Source organism: Terrapene carolina, unplaced genomic scaffold (genome assembly GCF_002925995.2).
Source record: "Terrapene carolina triunguis isolate 2854851 unplaced genomic scaffold, T_m_triunguis-2.0 Scaffold234, whole genome shotgun sequence".
In the NCBI taxonomy this organism is placed as follows: domain Eukaryota; kingdom Metazoa; phylum Chordata; order Testudines; family Emydidae; genus Terrapene; species Terrapene triunguis.
Window position 1 is genome coordinate 11,494,982 of NW_020664585.1, and position 16,351 is coordinate 11,511,332.

The 16,351-nt window shown below is 42.3% G+C and overlaps 1 protein-coding gene across 1 annotated transcript in view; it reads left to right on the forward strand.

The window, feature by feature from the left end:
- Positions 1-16,351, forward strand: part of PIWIL1 (piwi like RNA-mediated gene silencing 1) — a 44,402-nt gene that overhangs the window by 20,322 nt on the left and 7,729 nt on the right. Inside the window, exons 9-18 of the mRNA XM_024205758.2 lie at positions 532-652; positions 1,901-2,018; positions 2,273-2,387; positions 7,473-7,660; positions 9,208-9,280; positions 9,713-9,913; positions 10,493-10,596; positions 12,506-12,576; positions 13,753-13,906; positions 14,629-14,754. Coding sequence (XP_024061526.2) covers positions 532-652; positions 1,901-2,018; positions 2,273-2,387; positions 7,473-7,660; positions 9,208-9,280; positions 9,713-9,913; positions 10,493-10,596; positions 12,506-12,576; positions 13,753-13,906; positions 14,629-14,754 — 1,271 coding nt within the window. The remainder of the gene's footprint in view (positions 1-531; positions 653-1,900; positions 2,019-2,272; positions 2,388-7,472; positions 7,661-9,207; positions 9,281-9,712; positions 9,914-10,492; positions 10,597-12,505; positions 12,577-13,752; positions 13,907-14,628; positions 14,755-16,351) is intronic.

Consider the following 16,351-nt stretch of genomic DNA (forward strand, 5'->3'; position numbering starts at 1 on the left):
TTGATGGTGCACATCCTCACCATGAGCGCTTCCACCCACTGAAAAGTGGTAGTGTTGGGGGGCTGAGAGCCAAGGCACTCAGTACACAGCTCCGCCGGGAGCTGAGCTGCCCCTCTGGGCTTCCTCCCAGCTGGGTGGGGGCGGGGGGTGGGGCAATTGACCAGCTGGGGGTGGGGAGCCTCCCGGCTGGTGCAGCTGGGCTCTAGCTGACCAGCTTTCTTGTCAATTTCACGGCTTTGGAAAAAGTCTGGGGAAAAGTGCTCAGTCTATGCATTTGATACACAGTCAGTACCACTAGGTAATGTGTTTCCAAATGTGGCTCCTTAACATGTGGATTACACAGTTGACCCTGTCAGTAACTTTATGGAGAAAATTTTAGCTAGACCTGAGTATCTGGCTTGTTTCAAAATTAAAGATATTGGTATCTCTACTTGTTAACGGTTGAATGTTTTGCAAAAAGTGAGATGTTCATTAGTCTCCTAGAAGCACTTGATGTCTATGACTAAAGTGTACTATGTAATTTCTATACAGCAATATAACCAAGAAATCACTGACTTGAATCAACCAGTTTTGGTCAGTCAGCCTAAGAGGAGGAGCGGGCCAGGAATGCCAGGACCTGCAGTACTCGTTCCTGAACTGTGCTACCTCACAGGTATTGTATTAATAGTATCTCTATACAGAAGTACCCGCCATGCGAATTGTATTAAAATATATCTTTCTCCTGCGACTATGTGATGGATTGATGACAACTTTTTGATGAATTAGCCAGGAATATTCATTGGTATAAACATAGATTTGGTAATGAAACATGTAAATGTACTAATTAGAGGTTTGTGTGTTAAATTTTAGCTATTATGCATTACTGTCAGTCCTCGGATATCGGAGACAAGGTGTGTGAGGTAATATTTTTTTTATTGGCCCAACTTACGTTGGGGAGAGAGACAAGCTTTTGAGCATACACAGATCTCTTCTGCAGGTCTGTGTAAGCTCAGAAGCTTGTCTATCTCAACAATAGAGGTTGGTCCAATAAAAGATATTGCCTCATCCACTTTTGCGTCTCTAAAATTTAGCTAAACATTTACAATAGTGTATAAATCCTTAACTCCACAAAATTAAAACATTTGTGCCCCTCTATAGTTAAGACTTCCTGCTTAAAAACATTTCCCCCTTCTTTCAGTAACTCTAGCCTTTCCAAAATATAATTGGACAGAAGAGGAATATATTAAGCGCAATTATCGTCAGTGACTCTGCAAGCTAACATCACCTTGTTTGATGAATCTAGCTTGTGTATTCAAATCATGTTTGCTTTTTGTCACTGCTGCTTTGTTTTTACTTACCTCTTGTTAACACCGCAGAGTCCATTATGTGTGAGCTACATACTGTTCCTAGTTGCACATAAACATTGTTTAAATTTCAGTTTTAAAATCTTCCTTAGTGATTTTGAAGCCAAAAAGAACACCACTTCTTTCAGGTACCAGTTGGAGTAGTGGCAGTTTAAAAGAAACATTGTTAACTTTTTAACTTCCTATGTGAGTCAATGAAGGTGGTGACTTCTCCAGTGCTGTGCAGAGGGGGCAAGATTTTCTACATTTGTTTAATTAAAAAAAAAAAAAGTTAAGATTTGTGGTTTAGGTGGCATAGTGCAGTCTTTTATGCATTGGCATAAACTGTGGTCTGAGACAGATGTGTGGAGCCAAATGATGTTTGGTAACTTACTGCAAAAAATTAATATATTCCCCATGCTTTTTCATATCTGCCACTAAGTGTACAGCATATCTCCAGTCTTCTAGAAAATGGAGTAATAGCTGTCTCCTTGCTAAGTATTTTATTGAGCTTTCCGTGGCTCTGTTCAAAATAAACTGAAGACCAATCTTCATTAAAAGGATTTTGCTAATTTTAGGATTGACTGATAAGATGCGTAGCGATTTTAATGTAATGAAAGACTTGGCTGTTCATACAAGACTGACACCTGAGCGAAGACAGTGTGAAGTTGGAAGACTCCTTGATTACATTCACAAGTAAGTTACTTCAAAACTTCTGGTTCTTTGGGAATGAAGGGTTTTGCTTTTATTAAAGTTGTTTTCTTTTTGGTAATGAATCAGTGGACTCTTTTTAAGCTCCTGTCAACTTTTACTGGAGAATGTTGTCACTTTGATCCTGGAAAAATCTTTCCCTTCAAGTACAAAATACATTACAATTTAGCCAGAAATCCTGACTCTCACTAGGTGCTAAGTGATTAATGGTTTTATGATTTGTTTTTAAATTTTAACAGGGATGATAATGTTCAGAAGGAACTTCGTGACTGGGGTTTGGGTTTTGATTCCAATTTACTATCCTTTACGGCAAGAGTTGTTCAAGCAGAAAAAATTCATCAAGCGGGAAAAGTGGTAAATAAGTAATTTTAATAAATTAAACATCTTTGAACAAAACAGTGTTTTGAACAAACAAACAAACATCTTTGAACAAAACAGCACTCAATGTCTATTCAAAATTTTTTAAAGAAACATCAAGAAATTTAGTTTTTTAGAGAGCACCCTCTAAATAGTAGTCCCAGAACTTTTTTTAAAGTTCCACTAAAAACCTCTTGAGGTTTTTTTTGCTCACAGTTTTATATAAAAGAGCCTCATTAGCAAGGGAGAAGTTGACCAAAGTATTTTCAAATGCACAGAGTAAACTTGTCTACACCACACAGCTTTTTGCGACACAGCTCTGCTGCTAAGTCAGGCAGTGTAGCCGCTGTTTGTCGGATCTCCTGCTGACAGAAAAACTTCCACCCCCAATGAGCAGTGCTATTCCAGTGCTTAAATTTTCTAACTATAAGGATAGTTTTCCTGATATCTAACCTAAATCTCTTTTTTGCTGAAGATTAAGTCCATTACTACTTGTCTTACATTCAGTGGACATGGAGAACAATTGATCACAGTCCTCTTTATAACAGCCCTTTGCATATATAAAGACTATTATTGAGTCCCCCCCCCCCCAGTCGTCTTCTTTTCTCAAGACTAAACAAGCAGTTTTTTAACCTGTCCTCTGGTTTGGTTAAACCTAGGTCTGTTTTTTTTAAACCTACTTTCATTTTTGTTGCTTTCCTCTGGACTCTCTCCAATTTGTTCACACTTTAGGAAAGATGTGGCTCCCAGAATTAGGCACAGTACTCCATCCGAGGCCTTACCAGTGCTGAGTTGAGTGAGACAGTTAGCTCCAGTGTCTTATATACAACTTTCTGGTTAATACACCGTAGAATATTAGCCTTTTTTGCAACTGCATCACAGTGTTGATTCATATTGCATTTGTGATCCACTATAACTATGAACATGGTGTCCCCAGCCTCTGTTTGCCAGAAGCTGCGATTGAGTGACAGGGCATGGATCACTTGATAACCTGTCTGTTCATTCCTTTTGGGGCACCTGCCATTGGCAGCTGTCAGAGGACAGGATACTGGGTTTTATGGACCTTTGGTCTGATCCAGTATGTCCGTTCTTATGTTTATAACTCCCAGATCCTGCTAGGCAGTAAACCACCTAGCCAGGTATTCTTCTTTGAGTGCTTGCACATGTCCATTCCACATTAGGTGTGTGCGTACCGCGAGCAGAGTTGCTGGAAATTTTTCACTCAGTGGTACCTGTTGCGTCAGCTCTAGCACCCTTTGGGGCTTTGTGCTCATGCACTGGTATAAGGGGTCCAGCTGTCTCTGCACCCTCTCCGTTCCTTCTTACCGCCTGTGACCGAACTGGAACTGCTTCTCTTGCTTTGGCAAGCTGTCCTCAGTGGATAACTCTTCTCTGTGGTCTTAGTTTACTGCCTTCCCTTTGTTCATTTTGTCCTAGCTCTTTATTTCTAGTTTGGACAGTTGTGAGCTTTGTTGTACGTAGTTAGTGCTTCTTGCTGTGTTAATTGAGTTTAAGTTCACTCCCGGTGCCGGGGCATGCCTTGATCTCTGGGCTTTTAGCCCTGTGCCTCCTGTGTCAAGCCTGAGAGCAATCCATACTCCAGTTGTCTGAAGTGCCTGGGAGAGACTCGTATCAGGTATCACTGCCAGCAATTCAGGCCCTGTACGAAGAACAGGGAGGCCAGGTTAAAATCCCTCCTAATGGAGGCGGCTCTCCGACCCTCCTCCTTTTGGTGCCGGAGGGACAATGGGACACCAGCAAGATTGCAGTACTGTCTACCCCATAGGCGTTCGTTGCAGCCAGGGACTTGCTGGACTTTCGGTACTGCCATTGCTGGAAGTGTAAGAGTTGGCAGTGTCGGTGAGCAGAAGGGACCATGTTGCCCTGAGCTCCTGTTGGGTACAAGGTCTCTCAGTATCATCTAGAGAGAAACCATCCCTGCTGGCCTTGATGCAGGTCTCCAATGTCTTGGCACCGTTCCCTGGCACCCCTCTCCATGGTGTCCCCGGAGGAAGGCGGCTTGTCTGATTTGGAAGTGCACTCATATACCCAGATCCCAGTACCCCGCTAGTCCTATCTGGTTGTGGGTCTGGGTGCAGGGGTACCCCCAAGTGCTTAGCAAGGGGGGGGCGCGGAGTGTGGGAGCAGCCAGACAGAACTTTTGATGGGTTGCCCGAGGGTGTTATACCAGTTCTTTTTCGAGTGATTGCTCATGTCCATTCCACAATAGGTGTGTGTGCTCACCATGTGCACCAGTGTTGAAAGTTTTTCCCCTAGCAGTACCGTAGGGGAGCACCCCAGTGACCCCCTGGAGTGGCACCTCTATGGTGTGGTATAAGGAGCGCTGTGCGCTCCCCCCACCCTCAGTTCCTTCCTGTCACCAGTGAAGGTGCATCAGAACTGCTCTGCTCCAGCTTGGCTGCAGCTTTCCTCTTGAACTCTTGCTCGTTCATAGTTAGTAGTACCTCCTTCACCTTAGAGCCCAGGGCCTAGCACCCTCGTTCGTCAAGGTGCACTTGGTGGCCATATCGGCCTTTCACCCGCCGGTGAAGGGCCACACGGTATTCTCCCATGCTATGACCAGCTGATTCCTCAAGGGATTGGATCGGCTTTTCCCATATGTTAGGCCCCCGGTCCCGCAGTGGGACCTGAACTTGGTGCTGGCCCGGTTGACGGGTCCCCCGTTTGAGCCGTTAGCCACATGCTCCTGGTCGCACCTCTTGTGGAAGGTAGCCTTCTTGATGGTGATCACATTAGCTAGACGGGTCTCAGAGCTCAGGGCCCTGACCTCTGAGCCGCCGTACACAGTTTTCCACAAGGATAAGGTCTAGCTCCGACCACATCCTTCGTTCCTTCCCAAGGTGGTCTCCACCTACCACATGGGTCAGAACATCTTCCTGCCCGTGCTCTGACCCAAGCCCAATGCGTCCAGTGAGGAACGCTGCCTCCACATGCTGGATGTGAGACGGGCTCTGGCTTCTTACCTGGAATGTACTAAGCTGTTCAGGAAGTCCTCGCAACTGTTCATCGCCTCGCCGAACGCTTGAGGGGTCGGCCGATCTCCACTCAGCGGCTCTCCACTGGATCATCTTGTGTATTTGTACCTGTTACCATCTGGCGGGAGTGTCCCGTCCCGTTTCCCCCCCCCCCCCCCCCCCCCCGGCCGATTGTGAGGGCACACTCGACTAGGGCGCAAGCCTCGTCGGCTGCCTTTTTAGCCCATGTTCCCATTCAGGACATCTGTAGGGCTGCCACATGGTCTTTGGTTCACATGTTCACCTCGCATTATGCGATCGTCTCCCAAACCAGGGAGGACGCCGGGTTTGGCAGGGCTGTACTCCATCCCAAGAGTCTGGGCACTCCCACCCACCTCCAACAGATACAGCTCGGAATCACCTATTGTGGAATGCTCATGAGCAATCACTTGAAGAAAAAAAGACAGTTACCTTTTCTGTAACAGGTGTTTTTTGAGATGTTGCTCATGTCCATTCCACATCCCGCCCTCCTTCCCCTCTCTCGGAATTGTCTGGCAAGAAGGAACTGAGGGTGGGGGGAGTGCCCCTTATACCGTGCCATAAAGGCACCACTCCAGGGGTCGCTAGGGGCACTCCCCTACAGGACTGCTTGGGAAAAACTTCTGGCACTGGTACACATGGAGAGCACGCACACCTATTGTGGAATGGACATGAGCAACACATCTCAAAGAACGCCAGTTACGGAAAAGGTAACTGTCTTTTCCCATGCCACCGGATTATGTCTCACTTTTGTGTTCAACTGCCTGTCCCACTTCAGCGTGGTATAGTCTCGTATCACCACGGACTGCTGGATGCTGAACACTGTGGAAAGGGATTATATGCTTCAGTTTATTTCCACACTCCCTCCCTCTTCAGGAACCCTTCTCACAAGCAACTTCTGGCCCAGGAGGTGCAAGCCCTTCTCCATAGGGAGCTGTGAAGGAGGTTCCACAGGACTTGAGAGAGAGGGTTTTACTCATGCTATTTCCAAAGGCCAAGGGCGGTCTCTGACCTATTTTAGACCTGCGCCGTCTCAATGGCTACCTCAAAAAGCTGATGTTCCACATGGTCTCCCTGACCTCGATCATCCCCTCCCTGGATATGGGGTCTGGTATGCCACCCTTGCCTTGAGACACACTTATTTTCACATCCTGATTTTTTTGTTTTTTTCCCCCAAGGTCACAGGAGGTTTATTAGGTTCATTGTAAACCAGACTCACTACCTATTTATGTATCTGGGTAGCCGTGTTCGTCTGTATCCACAAAAACAACAAGGAGTCCGGTGGCACCTTAAAGACAACAGAAGAGAAGGGAGTTACCTTACAAGTGGAGAACCAGTGTTGACAGGGCCAATTCAGTCAAGGTGGTTGTGGTCCACTCCCAATAATTGATGATGAGGTGTCAATACCAGGAGAGGGAAAATTGCTTTTGTAGAGAGCCAGCCACTCCTGGTCCCAATTCAAGCCAGAAGAATGGCCATACTGGGTCCGACAGACTGGGTCCATCTAACCCATTATCTTGTCTTCGGACAGTGGCCAGTTCCAGATGCTGCAAAGGGAATGAACAGAACGGTAGTGCATGTTATACACTACTACCAACATGTTATGACATAGTAGTTAAATTTTATTTCAGCTGCTGCTTATTACTGATTGAAACATCTTTTTCTAGATCAGATCGTCACATTTTCATTACTGCACAAACAGGAGACTTTGATAAAGAAAAGATATTTCAATCAATACTAAGTGGCTGCTGTCTCTAATGATTTTAAAAATAAAACAAATAGGATATTTTTCATATTATGCCCTACTACTTACTGATGTCATCAAATAATATAAATATTAAAATGTAAAAATTCAAAACAAAAATTCAGAATTCCAAAATTAGAAATTTCTGAAACTGAATTTTTTTAAAAACTTGTTTCATGGGAAACTTTTGTAAATTCTCAGTTTTGATCAGCTGGAACTGCAAAGGCAGATGATGTTGCTATATTCTGGAGTGTATTAAGTATAGATTTTGTGAAAGTTAGTTTTGCTCCAGCAGGACTTAATTTAATCCTTTTTCATTTCCAGTTTGACTACAATCCTCAATTTGCAGACTGGTCAAAAGAAACTAGGGGAGCTCCCTTAATTAGTGTAAAACCACTGGATAACTGGTTATTAATATACACACGGCGCAATTATGATGCTGCCAATGCATTAGTTCAAAATCTATTTAAAGTCACACCAGCCATGGGCATCCAAATGAACAATGCAATTATGTAAGTACTGTAGAAATGTGATAAATAACTTGCTCAGAAACTCTTATAGTTCTTTGAATTTTTCAATAATCATGTGTTAAATGAGGAAGGAGTTACAATATTATATATTTCTATAACAATTAAAAAAGTTTATATATCTGTTTATCCAAAGTGCTCCAGAGATCCCAATTTCAGATGGTTAATTACTTAGTAAAAAGATTAGGTTTTGGAGCTAGTGTTTCAGTCCCTGGAAGCTTTAACTGAGGATTAGAGAAGGTGCTACTGATTAGAAGGATTCTGCTGGATGTCGAATGTTTAACTATCCTAATTGGTGGGGCTGCCCCTAATATAAACAGGAGCAGCAGCAGCACAAATTCAAGTGTACAGTAACTCCTCACTTAACATCATCCCGGTTAACATTGTTACGTCGCTGATCTATTAGAGAACATACTCATTTAAAGTTGCGCAATGTTTGCTTATAATGTCGTTTGGCCGCCGCCTGCTAGCGAGTGGGGGCTTGGAACCAGGGTGGGCCGGCAGCCCCCCTATCAACTCCACTCCACCTCCCCCGATGCCACCTGCCCGCGGATCAGCAACTCCCCCCTCCTTCCCCATGTCTCCCACCCGCAGCAATCAGCTGTTTCACGGTGTTCAGGAGGCTGGAGGGTTAGCGTTGGGGGGTAAAGGGGCGGGCCTGGGGTTGAGCACCCCCTGGCACTTTGGAAAGTTAGCGCCTGCGCAGCCGTGCATGCACTGTCTGGAGGAGGGAGTGGTGCACTTCAGCGGGATAGTGTGGGTTCATCATCACGTTCAGTTTCTGCAGGGAAGTGTTTGCAGTCCCTGCCATGCATCTATTTTGTCTCCTGCCTCCCTCGGTGCTGCTTTGTAGAGTGTGAGGCTACGTGTTAACCCTTGAGGGCTCAGCTGAGTGCTAGTTCATCATTTAGTAGCAAGGCATTCCCTGGGCAATATCCCACCGGATATCAACATGGTTGCTTTAGGAGAAGCTCAGGGAGCTCATGAGCAGGTCCCCAGACAATCCTCTGATTAGAACTTGTTTAAAACTTATACTGTATATGTATATAATGTCTCTTGTCTGGCAAAAAAAATTTACATGGAACCTCTAACCCCCATCCCTATTTACATTAATTCTTATGGGGGAAATTGGATTCGCTTAACATCGTTTTGCTTAAAGTCGCATTTTTCAAGAACATAACTACAACTTTAAGCGAGTAGTTACTGTATCGTCGGCCTTTCTAAAATCAACTTAAAAGTATCACCAAAGTCTCCTTTAGTCAAGCTCATGACTCTTTTTAATCTTGATTTTCCTTCATTCTTATGAGAAACTCTGGCTCAGGAACGTTTCCTTTTAATGTTTAAGTGGTAGAGTGAACACCTTAGTACAGTGTGAATATAGTAACTTGGCTAACAGATTTAAATTTAAACTACCTTGTACTTAATTTCTGTTGATGCATGGGTAGCTTATGTTCTTGTTGCTGCTTCACCAGCTACTATAACTTTAGCTACAGCCATATCACTTTTTATTTTCTTGTTATTCCCCTTTTTAGGATTGAAGTAGATGATAGAACAGAAGCTTATTTGAGGGTCTTGCAACAAAAGGTTACCTCTGACACACAGATAGTATGTATGCTAATTCCATAATTTCAAAGCATGTTAATCTCTACCTTTGGCTATGTATTGCATTAATATCCTAATAATGAAATTAGCTCTGTGGATTTACACTTATGGAGTTATGTGACTAACCCTCCTAAGTGTCAGATGATACTTATGAGGCCAGGCATGTGTAGAAACTTCTGTATTTAGATAGCGTCAGTGCTTAAATATAGAATTGTTGAGGACCCACCGCCCCTGGAAATCAGACCATTAGTTTTAGGCACCAGAACTTAAGCACCCAAACTGTCTAAATACTTCACAGAAAACACTTGGGATCTTTCTGTTGTGCTGGAAAGGGAGCGATAGCTGTGTACTATACAACGGATCTTTCAAACAAATAATAAATTTGATTCTGCTGTAGTTTGTTTTTTTTAAAAACTTTTCATTTTAATTTTTAAGGTAGTTTGCATTCTATCCAGTAATCGTAAAGATAAGTATGATGCTATCAAGAAATACTTATGTACCGATTGCCCGACTCCAAGTCAGTGTGTGATAGCTCGCACTCTAAGCAAGCCACAAAGTGTAATGGCTATAGCAACGAAAATTGCTTTACAAATGAACTGCAAGATGGGTGGAGAGCTCTGGAGTGTTGAAATCCCAGTAAGTAGCTGGCTTTGTTTCATTAACTTTGTGTCAGTTGTCTTTTTTTTTTCCTCTGAACTCTGATCACATTTAAAGAAAATACTAGAAGACTTTCTTAACTTGTTTGGTACAACTTTTAAACATTTAAATAAGTGTTCAGAAAGGGAACAGATGGCTGATTTACTTCTTCTAAATTTCAGTTGTTTACCTGCAGTGTATCCTACCCAAAATAACTTGCTTCCAAAAAGAAAATGCCAACATGGGTAAACTTAACTCATAGGATACATGAGGAAATAAGCAGCTGATAGAACTTTTAATTGAGGATGCAATTAGAGGCAATGAATAGTTCAGTTGTAAAATGTAGGCTTCTGGCTGTCAGCTCAGATACTTTCAGTAGGCACTCCATAAAAACATAGTAATTTTAAAAAATAAAAATAAACATTTTGGAAGTAAACAGTATCCTGAACAGTGAAAAAGCTGTGATTTATTTTTGAAGTTGGTGCTTTGTGTATAATACTTTAGTGCAGATATGATAAATGTTTGCTTTTGGCATGTTGTTGCACTTTTTGTAATATACTGTGCACTATTTTCTTAAAGTTGAAACAAGTTATGATTGTGGGAATTGACTGTTATCATGACACTACAGCTGGGCGGCGATCAATTGGAGGATTTGTTGCTAGCCTGAATCAGGGAATGACACGGTAAGATACTTTTTTAGCATTCAGTATAAACTGAAAGAACTTGACAGATCTGTAATCTTGAAGAAGAAGCCTAATGTGATGAGCAGCCATTTTAAAAGTAACCTTGTCTGTGCTGGGTTAACTTCATACTATATGTTTTCACGAACACTGTGTAGGCAAAAGCTCCTGATTAGCTTACTATTAAGTAGCTGTGCATTATTTTCCAGACTTTTCAGGAATAAGGGAATAAGCTGACTGACCAAGAGAGAGAATTCCCTAATTCTCCGATTCACTGCTGTGTGTAAATATTACTTTAAAAAAAGCACGTAACACTGCCTTGAGTTCAGGGACACGTATGTTGTTTGCCTCACCTGTTCTCTGCCTACTGCATTTTATTCTAAATGTACATAACTCTGTCAGTAGTTCTCACACTTGATGGGGTCCCCTTTATTTGTGTCTGTAGTAGTTTACACCGCTCTCAAGTTAGATATACTACTGCCCAGCTCTGAAGGCATCACTGCGCCATCAGCAGCATAGAAGGGAGATGATGTGAAAAGTGATATTTGTCAATATCACTTTTCACAGCAGACTTAGCGTCCCATGGCCACCCTTACTTCTGTGCTGCTGCTGGCACCATGGGGGTGACAGCCAGAGTCCCGCCGGCCTCCCAGTGAGAGATTGGGGGGAGGAGGGGGAAGAGCCTGGGTAGTGGGGCTCTTGCACAGCCCTTCTGCACAAGCCCCAGCCCCCTGGGGCTGACAACAAGAGCTCTTATAATAATAATTATTAATAATTAATTAAAAAGAAAAAAAAAAACAGCTCATGCCTCTCTTGCCACATTCCTATGCCTCCCTTGGGAGGGCTGCCCCATAATTTGAGAACCGCTGCTCTGTGGTAGAATCTATTATCTGATTTATTCGGTTGCATGATAGATAAGTTGACAAGTCTGTTTGCATACAATACAATGAGGATCAAAGAGGACAGCTTTTGAATACGGGAAATGGAAAGACAGCCCACTACCATTAGAGAATCTCTTCAAATTACCACTGTTGGTGGGGGGAACAGAAGGTTTAAAGCTTGTGCTTCGGTGCTGTGAACTCCTGAAGCACTTAAAAGCAGTGTATGTTGGGTGTGTATGTATGTCCTCTTGTGAATCCAGATGTTCAGTGCAAGGCTGTAAAAAGGACTGGCAGCCAATGCCATTTTATCTTAATGTCTGCTTTTATCCATTAGACTCTCATCAAGGCCAGCATTCCATAAGGAATACATAATTCTCTTCATATCTGGTCTGTAGCTCACCAAAGAAGTCCTTCTTCTTTTTTTTTTTTTTTTTAATTGTGATGCATCTGAGTATCCTATATGATCCAATCAATTGCTGGTCTTCCTTGAAAGTCGGGAAGGTGAAGCAAGATAGTGCACTCATTGTCATATCTCTGGTCTAAGTTAAACAGACTGATAGACTAAAGAATACTCTATTATTTTTCTCCAGGAGGTGGTAGCTTCTAGTTGGTCTCCCAGCAGTGGAGACTGTTCTTAACATAGAAAGGAAGGCTTATCTGTAACAAGCAGTCTCAAATTACTTTACCTCTGCAGATCTATAATTTAAAATTCTCTTTCCTGCTTCTCAGGGAGTCGTTAGCTATTTTGAATATCTAAAATAACTGAGGGAGACTGGTCCCTTTATGTAGCCTCACATTCAATTTGAATCTGTAAGAGGAACCGTAAGTTGGGCCCAAGGCACATGTCTGCTCCAAGTGTCTTCGTGGAGACAATGTACATGTATGGTACTCAAATTCAAGTTAGTGTGATTATTCACATTTTGCCTGTTGACTCTATAGGACATACTTGCCAAAATTAATTGTTCGTTACAATCTAAATCAATTTAGAAACTTAATAGGTTACTTTGCTTTTCTTGATTTTCTCTGAACAGGTGGTTCTCTCGCTGTGTCTTCCAAGATCGTGGACAAGAACTTGTGGATGGACTCAAGGTCTGCTTGCAAGGTAATGTTTTCTTCCTTCAACAGATAAGGCAGTTGTTCCTTCTCAGAACAGGCTTCTGTGTTACATTGAGTAAAACATCAAATTACATTGAGTAAAAATAGATTGGAAGTTTATATATAATTATCACTGACAATGATCAAATTGTTTATGTAGCTTCTCCTAATTTGCATGTTCCTAACTGATATTTTAATTGTTATATGCAGTATTGTTGTAGCCAGGATGGTCCCAATAGATAGATATAGATATAAGAGAGAGAGAAGGTGGGTGAGGTAATATCTCTTATTGGACCAACTTCTGTTGATATGAGAGAGACAAGTGTTTGATCTTATACAGATTTCTTCTTCAGAGAAGAAGTTGGTCCAATAAAAGACATTCCCTCACCTACATTGTCATTTTAATTGTCTATCAACTGCATGCATCCCTCTTTAAATACTTTTTTGATAAACCTGATTTTAAATGTATCAATGTTTAATTCTGCTTGAGGTAAACAGGTTTCTAATGCATTTTCCAGGCACATCACTGTTAAAGAAACTTGTCCTGCAGATTATTTTTGGGAGTCTGATATATGCAGAGTTTGGTTGAACAGTATTGCAAAATCTTCATTGTCCCCACAGTTCTTTTCAGATTGAATATTACAAACAGCAAAGTCTACCACAATGGACTAGAATGGACTAAGAAGCTTTTCTAACGTTTTACTGTGATTGGAACTTTGTGATTTTTTTAAGCGCTTTTAGTAATATATTGGTCCACAGGCAAACAAGGTTTTTTGGTTGGGTGGATGGGTGATTAAAACCCATCCACTAGTCTGTACAGTTGCTGCCAACCTGGTCTGGAATCAACAGGGACTTAAGGTATATCTGCACTACAGTGGCACACCTGTGGCATTGCAGCTATGCTGCTGTAATATTTGATACAGCAATAGAAGGGGTTTTTCTGTTGTAGTAAATCCATCCCCTTGAGAGGCAATAGTTAGGATGATGGAAGAATTGTCCCATCAGCCTGGTAATGTGTACACTGGGGCTTAGATCAATTTACTAACGTTTCTCAGGGGAGTGGATTTTTCAAGGCTGCACAATTTATTGCCATTCATTGAGTAATACAGATCCATTCTGAATTTTAACTTCTGAAAGACATTCCCATTATAGTTGCATAACTTTTAATTTGCTTTTCTTAAAGCTGCTTTAAGATCCTGGTTCAGCTGCAATAATCATATGCCGTCTCGCATTATCGTGTATCGTGATGGTGTAGGAGATGGTCAGCTAAAAACCTTGGTTAACTATGAAGTACCCCAGTTTTTGGATTGCTTGAAATCTGTTGGTAAAGATTACAAGTAAGTCTCTTATGATGCATGCAGTGATGCAATGAAAGGCTGTAGTGATATAAAACGTGCACTGTCATGCTTCAGAAAAAGCAATAAGACTGCTAAAAGATTGCATACCTCTTCTTTACAGTAGTGTGCACTTGCATCAGATCATCTAGTAAGTGACACAAACAGCTTCTTTCCTGCTCATTGAGTTTTTATTATATTGGGTATTCTTTTACAAAGAGCATACCTAATGTTGATGTGATGTAACTGGATAATTCCATAAGGATATTGTTACTCCTTTTGACGCTTGTGATGTTACGTCCTCGATGTACATATAAATTATGATTTTTCCCTTTGAACTATCCGGTCACACCTCATCATGACCACATGAATTCTAGGTTAATCATCCTTTATTTGCATTCTCATGGTCCTCCATCTTCAGTAGTTTGGGAATAGCCTTAAATTAGCTCCAAAATCTGTCAATGCTGGTACAACCGAGTATTGTGCAAAAGTTAATTAGGTACTATGGTAATGAATTATGCTGAAATACCTGTTTAGAAGCAATATATTAAGTGAAGGCTTAAAGTACTAAAACCTGCATATTATAGTTTATTTAGAAGTCTGGTTTCTAATGGATCAGTAAAGATGTAGTTCCCAAAATTTATTTTAAAGAACTTTAACGGGAAATTTCTTTAAATTGAAGTTTCAAAAAATTGCTCTTATGTTGCTCATATAATCTTTTCTAGCCCAAGACTTACAGTAATAGTGGTGAAGAAACGAGTGAATACTAGGTTCTTTGCACAGGCTGGTGGAAGACTTCAGAATCCACCCCCTGGCACAGTTATTGATGTAGAAGTTACCCGGCCAGAATGGTAAGTAATGCTTTTAGGAAAATAATAGCTCTTTGATAGCAGGAATCAGTTGGTTGGCTTGCATCCTGCTACCAAAAATGGAATCTGATGCTCACTCAAAAGAAACGAGTAGGCCAAATTGGATGTACTGTTAACATGACTGTAAAAATGGCATTGCTAGCTGGCAAATTTATGTAAATAATCTTTCATACTTTCTCAGTCTGCAAGTTCTTGCTGCCCACCACTGAAAAGCCAACCTGGAATATGAAAGTCAGTGTACTTCCTGTCTCTTGCCTTTTCTCCCAGTAATAACCAAATTCTGAATGTAGAATATTTGTGTTGGTGTATGAGCCATAAAATAATCCTGCTCACACTCTCCCAGTATCTCAATTAATTCTTCACTGCTAACAGTAATGAATTTTAAGTAAAACACTGAGTACATACAGTGAGCAAATCTGAGTAATAACTAGAGATATAACATTTCTGAAAACTTAGAAGGCAAGGAAAAAAAGAGGTTTTTTTCCTGTGCTTATGGGGGGGACAAATCAAAATATTTGCGATAGTTACTTATCAAAACTAAACTTTCATTCTTTAAGAATGAGAAATATATTATGTACAGTTTAGCTAGCACATAGAAAGTACTGCTATGTATATTTATAAAAGCATAAATTTTCACATGCTGCAGAAATTGGAGTATTCTGAAGCAGACCAGAAGCTAAGAGGAGTCAGAGGTTGTGTTGTCCAAAGGCCTTGCCACTATGTTGTGTGACAGATTCCCAGATTACACTCTTGGACAAAATACCTCAATAGATTCTGTTTTCTATAACATTTGAAAGTACTTTTCCATCGTCTAGTTCGAAGTGTGTTGCTTGTTAATAATACAGTCAAATATTGTAACAATGCTAGCATCACTAACATAGTACTACCTTTGAATCTTGGCTCTAAGAGGTTTGCAGCAACATTCTTTCTATCTACCAGTTAAGTCCTTTCTAATGCAGGGGTCCCCAACGTGGTGCGCCCGCGTACTGGCCAGAGGACGAGCATCTGCCGAAATGCCACCGACAAGCAGCGTCATCCAGAGGCGTCGCTGCCTCTGGATGATGCCGCTTGTTGGCGGCATTTCGGCGGCGACGCCTATTGATGTTGCCGCTTGTCGGCAGCATTTTGGCGGATGCTCGTCCGCCGCCACGGTCCTCTGTGCCTCGTCGTCTGGCGCCCGCCAGACAAAAAAGGCTGGGGACCACTGTTCTAATGTGCTGGGGTGTGTGTGCTCGACCCCCACCCCGGCTCTGCCCTAGGCCCCACCCCCACTTTACCCCTTCCCACAAACCTCTGCCCTGCTCCATCCCCACCTGCCTCTTCCCTCCCCCGAGCTCACCCCACCATCACTCCTTCCCCTCCCCAGCACCTTCTGCACACCGTGGAGCAGCTGATCTGCAGCGGGAAGGAGGTGTTGGGAGGGAGGGGGCAGATGCTGATTGGCAGGGCTGCTGGCAGGTGCTTAGCACCCACCATTTTTTTCCCATGGGTGCTCCAGGAATCGGAATTGGCACCTATGGGTGCCGGGACACTCACCTCCAGTCTCCCTATTGGCGCCACCTTTCTCCAATGAGGAGTC